The sequence below is a fragment of the Lycium barbarum genome, chromosome 3 (genome assembly GCF_019175385.1).
Source record: "Lycium barbarum isolate Lr01 chromosome 3, ASM1917538v2, whole genome shotgun sequence".
NCBI classification, from domain to species: Eukaryota; Viridiplantae; Streptophyta; class Magnoliopsida; order Solanales; family Solanaceae; genus Lycium; species Lycium barbarum.
Window position 1 is genome coordinate 130,659,688 of NC_083339.1, and position 9,043 is coordinate 130,668,730.

Genomic DNA, 9,043 nt, shown 5'->3' on the forward strand with positions numbered 1-9,043 from the left:
TTAACATGGATAAATAATACTATTATTTTTGGTTGAGTTATAGCACAAAGTGCAAAAAGTTGTTTTGTGGCACTCTTCACATGATTTGAGAATCCTGGCAGGAAAAAGGTTCTTCAGCTACTTTTCGAGAGGAAATTGGTAAGAAAAGCATCTTTTGCACATATTGCACGGCATATTCCTATTGTTATTTGTTCTATATACACGTTATATGTATAATACATACCGTGTTGTGGCTGAAGAATTACATTTAAACAATGAGTTGCAAGAGAATCGAGGAAATTGAATTCTAAATGCGCTCAGTTTGAATGGAAACAAAAAAGTTCGACAAAGATCTGCCGTATTATTTTATAGATCTTTTGTGTTATTTTACGGTTCTCCTGTAGAAAGATCATATATAACTAAAATTACATTTGTAATGGACTATGAAAATTTTCCCCAATAAGTCAATAGGGTTTAGCAAGCTATCCATAGCTGGAAGAAGATAAATTGACAGTTTAGACTAGCTAATATGGTGGCACTAACATGTATGAATAATTTGATTTTGACATATCTTAATCTTAATAAAAGAAAATGCAGAAAATAAATTACTATGAATTCTTTGATTGATAGTCTTTAAGTGAAGATGCACAGACCTAGATGGTTCCTCAAATAAATATTGCATAACGATGAACCTAGCTACTCGTAGATAATGCATAATGATGTTCCTGGAACTTAATATGATTGAACTTTCAGTCCTCTATTTGCAACACCATAATGATGAACCTAGCTACTCGTAGATAATGCATAATGATGTCCCTGGAACTTAATACGATTGAACTTTCAGTCCTCTATTTGCAACACCAGAGTAAACACCTAAAATTACAAGAGTCTAATCCTGCAGCAACTGAACAAGAGAAGATGGAAAAAAGAAAAGAATCCACTTCCGGATTTCAATTTCAAATGTTAAATTACTTGATTTTGGAGATAATTCTTACAGGATTGAAGCAATTGAACTACTTCAAATCAATGAATGGGACCAATGAGGTACCATGACTAAGGATATCTGGTACCAAGAGAGACTTACAAAACGAGACTTGAACCTACCCCTACCCCTATGTCTGTTAACTGAACACAGTTCCATCAGTCATGTCAAATTACAATTTGCTTCCTTAGTCAACCTCTTACCTTTTTCGAAACGTGGCCTGTCTTCCGCTTGTGACGACTGAAATCTGAGACAAAACGAAATGTCTGACCACAGCCGGACTCAGTACAAACATAAGGACGTGCACCTGTATGAACTCTTATGTGTTCAGTTCGAGCCCATGCCCACTTAAACGTCATCGTGCAGCCCTTCCAAGGGCATTTCAGAGGACGGTCGTCCACATGAACCCGTCGATGCTGTACCAAATACTTGTGTGAGAAGAACTTCTTCTTGCACCCTTCGACGGGACAGATATTCTTTTTATGCAATGTAAGCTCCTGCTTTGAGCTAAAACTCATACTGCACCCTTCGAAGTCACAATGATATTCTCCTTCCTTATCCCTCATCTTTTTACCAGCATTACTTCTAGGAGCCTTCGTTACTGGTTCTTTCTTAGTGTTGCTATTTGCAGAAGGAAGTCTGACCTTAGGACCTTTCTCTGATTTCTTGCTTTCATGCTGCTTAGTTGAAGCTGGTTTGGACTTAACCAACTTGGAAGCTGACTCTTTGCTTGGTTTTGGAATCCTTTTCCGCAGACGGGTGCTAGGACCACCATCTGGATCATCATCAACAACGAGTGAACCAAATCTCTTTTTCTTATCAACATCCTTTAGAGGCTCAGGAGTTTCATATTTAATCCTCTTACTCCTAAGATTAGTTTTCCGGTACTGCTGAAGGCAATTAATAAGTGAAGAATCATCATGATCATCTTCTATTGTTAATTTAGCATTCGAAGCATTCCTACTTTCTGCTGTACTCTTCCTTTTTTTTCCAGTCTTGCAAGTTGTAGCAACAATTTTACCAGTCGGAGTCCTTTCACGTGGTTTCTCAGACTTCACCTCAGTCTTAATCTGGACCAAGATGCTTTTGTTCTGTTCTTGTTCTTCATCAATATCCCTCTCAGCAAGCAGAGGATGAACTTGACTATTCATCCAGACTTTCCCACACCATTTCCCAGCAACAATTGCTCTCCTCTGCTTCCCTGACCCTCTCCCGGTATACTCTGACTTTTCTGGGGTATTATCTGGAGAACTACGACCAAATGCATTGTATATAATGAAATTATAAGGCATCTGTTTACTATAGAGAGGAGAGCGGCTTAGATTAGCGCTGTAGAAGAGGTTGATGTCTAATTTCACAGTCCAGTCCCCATTGCCATGTATAGCTTCTTCAATTTCCAAAGCTGATTGTATCATTTCCTCATCATCTCTAGTGGCCTCACAGAATGAAATCTCTCTCCAGAAATGATCACTCCCCAACTCTTCAGCCACTTTTTTAGCTTGAGCTTCTAGCTTGGGATAGTCTGCCAATATTTCAACATGTGTCAAGGTTGTGCGAAAGAATCATACCAACACTATAGCTACACGAGTACATAAAGAAATGTTTTTGTTCCAATCATACCTTTTATGGTTCTGTTCCAATCTTACCACTTAAAATACATCAGACGTTTTCAATCACATACTTTTATATTTCTCAACTGCCTAATAATGTTTATCCATAACCTTTGCTTTCCTAGAGAGTAGTACTTGTTTCACTTCATCTTGGACATCATGATGGGAAAAAATCACAAATCAGTTATCTCATTTAACAGATGAATATTAATAAGTAACACTAAGGCGCAACTTCCAATGGAGATGAAATTATAACAAAGCAACTGGGACCAAAACTCCGCTATTCTCCTAGACGAACATTGGATAGCTTTGCCTCAGACCAACTTAAAAATGAAATAAAAAGCTAGAAAGAAATAAAGTAATTAGAAAGATCTTTAAACAGTGATGAGAAGACATATAAGAGCTAATTGCAGCAAGAGTAAGCTGTTTAGCCAGAAACCAAATTAGAGCTCACCTGGATGACAAAGAAGAGAGATATGTGCTCCACCAACTTGTCGGAGCTGTTCTTCTACTTGTACAGCATGCTGGAGGCAGAATACATGTATTCTGAAAGAGTCTTCATCAGATGTTGAAGTGAATTGCATACGCGCATTGTCAAATGGAGCAACAGCATTGTTTTTTGCTATTTCCCCTTTATTGGAGATACAATCTGCAGCAACTTGATGGGATCTTACTTGATGCCTTGACGTACCTAACAAAGTATTTGACTCCCCTGATGGGGAATTTTCATTCTCCAAGTGAATGGAATTGTCAAATTTTTGACAGTCTGTACCTTGAGATGCAGCTCTTTTTTGTCTGTGGTTTGCGTAAGGATCAATAACTCGGAGAAAAACCTCATCCTCAGAATCTGTATGTCTGCTTTCACAAGCTTCAACAGGAATATCTGCCTCAACCTCATCTTCATCAGAATCTGATGAATTAGCATAAGCTAAAGCCAACAGGCCAAGGGAAGAAGTTTCTTTGCGTTCTTTGGTCCCTGAAAGCCCTTCTACACTTCCATTATTCAATTTCCGAATTCGATCAGATGACTCTACTGGGACATCAATCAGGCCACCAGGAGCCCTTTTACCAAACCATCCTGTAAACAACACATAAAGTTTAACGATAACTTGCCCTGCAAACCAAATATGTGAACAACAAGAGACAGGATTTAAAATATTAGAAATTGCAAAATTTGCGACAGATCATTTCATGAAGAAGGTACCTGAACTGGAATCTGATTCTGCAGCATTTGAGTCCCTACCCATAGCAGCTACACCTCCTGTCCAGTCACCAAAGTTACGATAATCAGATGACATCAAATGATGAGCAGCAGCTTCACTTGGCCGAATTATGGCTACACACGTATAACATAAGATCCCACAAGTTACACAAGAAAAAAGTCCTTGCTCTGACAGCGTATCACATTTGTAAGTCATTCCTCTTGCAGTGTCCAGGTTCATCCGTTCGGTCTCTGGAGAAGATTGGGCATCATCCTTCCTGCCAGAGTCTAGCAGTCTGTTACCAGCGTTCCAGAAAGAGTACTTTCCTTTCTCCAAAGAGAAACTTGCAAATTGCTTCATCCCCTGTTTCCTGCCTAGAATGAGATCATCATATGCGGAGTCTTTATTACTCTTCACCTCATGATCTGGGCTGGATAAACTGGTGAACAACTTGGAATTAACCTTTAATTGGGACCCAGCTACTAAATTAGAGCAAGTAGAAATCCCTGTAGAATTTCGAGGGAGAAGTACCACAGGTGATCCTTCTCCAAGAACGTGAAGAAGATAATTGTTACTGTTCATATCCTCAACAAATAGTTCTTTGACTAACATATCTCCTTCACTTTTTTTCTTGTCCTTCAGGCGAGAACTCCTTGGTTCTATCCTAATGTTCTTTGGTACTCTGCAGCAGAAGATTAAAGAAGTTAAAGAAACCAATAAAGAGACCCCTATCTAACATACAAGATGCTCTAAATAGAGTGTTAAATATATTCAATAGTCTTAAACCACCATACAATCATGCAAAGAAGCTGTTCAATCAGAAATATATAACCAGCCCGCGCGACTCTTTAGATGTAGGGATGCAAAACTTACTAAAGTACTATTTATCTAGTTCAATCTAAGATTCCCTGCAACTGTATATACAAAGATGAAACCATCTGGATGCAGCCTTTCAATGGTTTCTTCCTCCATAGTACAGAAAATTATGCTACAGAAAAGTAACAGCAGCAACGGCAAGAAGAAACGTAATGTGGTAAGAGTGGGAGAACACACTTAAATCTGGCAACTGAGAGTAAGACACAATCACTTCTGTACAATCCCTGAAACTACCACTGTGTTGGCTATCCAAGATCTTAATCATTGTCCATCTACACTCCTAATACCCTTTATAATATGCTAAAACAGAAAAGAAAGATCCGCATATGACCAAAAGGTCCAAAACTTGATCTGCTTTGCTAGTCCAATTTCCTTGCAGAATTGCTAGGAACATCAAACATGCGGTCTCATAGAATAACCATGGCAATACAATGTCACTGTTAAACTAAGGAAATAAAAGGTACAAAATGATAAATTCCTAATCTTTGAAGATGGTCTAACAAGCATTAGACGGTCAAACATTTTTTAAAATATTGTCAGACACATGCCTATGTGAACTACTTCAAAAGAATGGGAGATCCACTGACTTCAAGATAATTTAAGTTTGTACAGAACTCGGGGGGGATCCTTTGTAGAAAACAGATCAAACCCAAGTGCTTAGGCAAACAACCTCCAGCAGAGACTTTGAATATGAACGAATGGAACTACATTGATAAAAGTAATGATCGTTTATAAGGCGTTATACATCTTATGAGTTCACAGGAATCTTACTTCCTTGCATCTTGATGTGTAGATCTTATTGTATATATTGATATACAGGGTAGGCAAAGCATAATATTGTAAACCACAAGAGAATAAGTATTGCAAAGCGAAACCTGAGGATAGGTCTACAGGCAATCTATTACAATTTACCTTAAGGTTTCAATAATGCAGGAATGGTAACATGAACAAATTTACCTAGAGCAAGAAAACAAACCTTGAACACAGTGAAAGTGCTAGATCATAAAGCAACTGGAAATGTGACACCATTGGAGGACAATTAATTGATGCTCTACGGATCGCAGCATCTTTTGCAACTCTCAACCACTCAGGAGTAGCAATATTAGACGCCTCCCCGCAATTAAATCCTAAATTTTAAGATTGTACAAAGTCCAAAAATTGTCATTTTCTGGTAATTATCTTCCTTCAACAACTACAGAGGAACAAATAGATCCCAATACATAATTACATTTAACAAAGAAATTGTCTTACCGTGACTAAACCCTGAGTGATAGGCTCGTGGAAAGGTAACAACAAACTCTCCGGCATTTTGCACCAGCCTGAATTCAAATAGGATAGTCAGGATTTGAAATGGTGTCTTGCCACCAGAGAAAAACATCATGTATTAACCACAGAGATGATGTCTCTACATTCATCTATGTGAAAACAACCAGAAGGCTTCGAAAACAATCATTAATATGTCGCATATGACACAGCTAATGGTTGAAATACTATTGATCCTTTTCCCACAAAACCAGGCCAACTAATGGTTCACATATAGATGTCTTCTCCAGCAAAACGGACAATATCTGCCTTTCTCTTATTCCACTTTAGTTCTCTGTCATGAAACCTATACCCATTCAGCTTAAAAGCTTATAATAAAATATCCTCTATGTATACAAAACAAGAAGCAATTAAAACCCCAGAGTCATCAAAATGCCAACAATATTAATTTGTACACCACCAATAACACAGAAACAGAAATTGCAAACACCAGTATTTCACCTGCAGCATGGAATACCAGCACTTAGCAGTACTTCAGGTGACATAACTGTGGTCTTCTCCCCAAGTGTAGCAAAGGTAACTGAAAGAAAATGCAAAATTATGGAGTTCAAATTCACTGTGTATACTAGTTGAAGATGTAAAGTGATCAACATATAACTAGAATTAATCTAAACATTAACTGAAGTCAATCATCAAAAAGAAAAAAAGGGATCAAACCTATTGCAGAATAGTGTACTTATTTAAGAATAACCATGTATGACTTAACGGAGAATTATATATACCGACACCTGTGATGGCTAGGATAACCGCATTATTGCCTTTTCTAACTTGACATATTTAACAAGTGATTTTGAGGCTAATGTCGTAAGTTTACAATGTTTTTAGTCACAAAAAAGAATTTGATGAAGTAATGGGTTAAAGACTGGCAAAAGTTCTTGGCAAGTCCAACTTGAATATCCAAAAGAAATCAAAGGAAAAACAGAAGTGGAAACTTGATAGATTTTTGCCAAAATTTTCAGGTGATTTATTGTTTTTGACATGCCTGATTAATGTATTAGACATTAATTCTGACTTGAAATCCCGTTGGATAATTAATTTGGTGATAATTTCCTCTGAAGGAGAATATATTCAATGATTTAAAGAACTGATTACTTAATGGAGAATTATATATATCAACATTTCCTCTGAAGGAGAATATATTCAATGAATTAAAGAACTGATTACAGCTTAACGGAGAATTATACATATCAACACCGGTGATTATCCAGCAACATACATGTATAACATCCCTGGACATTGTAAAAACAGAGCTTTGTATTCTTTTGCAGAAAACTGCAAAAAGGAACAGAGCTGGGCAAATTTGAGTTATCTGTTTGCTTCATAGATTGGCTAGGACTAGAAGAGGCCCCCAATATTTAGTTCAATTTTGCTTACTTCACACAACTAAACAAAAGAAGGGTAATGACATATGTTGTTTCTCGTAACTAGGGGGTCGTTTGGTTGCTGGTAGGGAAGTGAATTATTCTTGACTTCTTGTATTAAAACCAGCATAATTAGTACCCTGTTTGGTTTAGTTGCTATGTAAAAAATTCAGCACACTAGTTACGGTGTTTGGTTACCCGCTAACAACCCCGCATAACTCTAACCATCAACCAAACGACCCCTTAAAGGTACAAATGACAGGAAACAGAAAACAGGACAAATCACTTGAGCAATATCAATACTTCCATATAATTGGAGTGTCAATAAAACTCACCAAGAGGATTAGTTTCTCCTGAATAACCTTGGACCCTGATCACTTCCTCAAACGCCACAGCCGCATCCTTAGGCACACCATACCAAGTTTTCCCAGCACCCATATGATGGTAATTCAAGCTATGCAAATCATGATCTTCAACGTGCCAAGCAAACCAACTAAACATCATAGCAAGATACACCATAGGTGAAGTTACCCCTGGAATCTCCTCTTTCATAAACTTCAGTAAAGATCCTTTTGACCTTGACACACCTCTCATATTCCACTCTGTATCAGCCAAAGTACCAACATCCAAATTACTCCCAAAAGTAGCCTTTTTTGGTGCAAATGCAGAACCAGGCATATCATTTGCATACTCAACAGAAAAGGGCTTATCAACGGTAGCTTTCCAATAAAGGGTTTCAATTTCAAGTGGTGTCAACACTTTCTTGATCTTTTTCAAGTAATTCTTCTCAAAGCTTTTAGCTTTAGCCTGAAATTGCTGAACTGTATAGATTTCTCCACTTTGCCAAACGGGTTTCTTAACGGGTCGCTGTTTTCTTGGGCAAAACCCGATCTGTTGTTGCCTAGTAGTGAATGTTGGACCATTTGAACCGGGCCTAGCTGAAAGTGACCGGTTTAGGTTAGAAAGAGCGGTTTTTTTTTGCGGTGCTTGTACTGGTGGTACAATTTTGCAAATTCCATACTTAGAAGCTTCTTTTTCGATCTTGAAAATGTAAGCAATGGGATCTTGAAATTCTTCTAGGGTTGGATGATACTCTGGTGCTACTGGTAGGGTTTTTAGCCATGGAAATACTTCAATGTTACTACTTGCTTCTGCCATTAATCAAAAAAAATAAAATTTGCTATATCCAAAGCATATATATGTAAGATCTATGAGAGAAACATTGTGTTAAAGGGATAAAGAGAGGAGAGAGAGAGAGAGAGAGAGAGGTGTTAGAGATTCTCTACTCCACCATTTTTTTTTTCTCTTTGGTATTTATAGCAGAAAGGAAGTAATAATTTTTATAAGAGTTAGCTGAGTGTTAGTATTTGTTTTTGTTTCTCTTCCTCTGTTCTTTGTGCCAAAAAAAGAAAAACAGAGGATAGGAAAAAAAGGGGGCAGAGCAGGGGAGAGAGTAAAAACATGTGTGTGGGGGAGGGGGGGGGGGGGGGGGGTTTATCTGGGTTTGCAACACCATACTCTTGAAAATGACACCACCGTTTTTACTGTATTCCATTTTTGCCAGTCACCACTCCTATTATTATTCTTAAGGGGAAAAGGTTGAATTTTGTTTTTAGTTTCGATTCACTTCTACCCTTATCGGTTAGCAAATTTATTCGTCCTTTTTTAGTTTTGATTCACTTCTACCCTTATCGGTTAGCAAATTTATTC

At 37.7% G+C, this 9,043-nt stretch overlaps 1 protein-coding gene across 1 annotated transcript; it reads right to left on the reverse strand.

The window, feature by feature from the left end:
• Positions 1-898: 898 nt before the first annotated feature.
• Positions 899-8,753, reverse strand: LOC132632536 (lysine-specific demethylase REF6). Its single transcript, XM_060348514.1, has 7 exons — positions 7,669-8,753; positions 6,414-6,492; positions 5,901-5,968; positions 5,626-5,776; positions 3,776-4,455; positions 3,026-3,649; positions 899-2,483 (listed from the first exon to the last, which is right to left on the reverse strand). The coding sequence occupies exons 1-7, from the start codon at positions 8,489-8,491 to the stop codon at positions 1,153-1,155; spliced, it is 3,756 nt and encodes a 1,251-aa protein (XP_060204497.1). The 5' UTR covers positions 8,492-8,753; the 3' UTR covers positions 899-1,152.
• Positions 8,754-9,043: the final 290 nt, after the last annotated feature.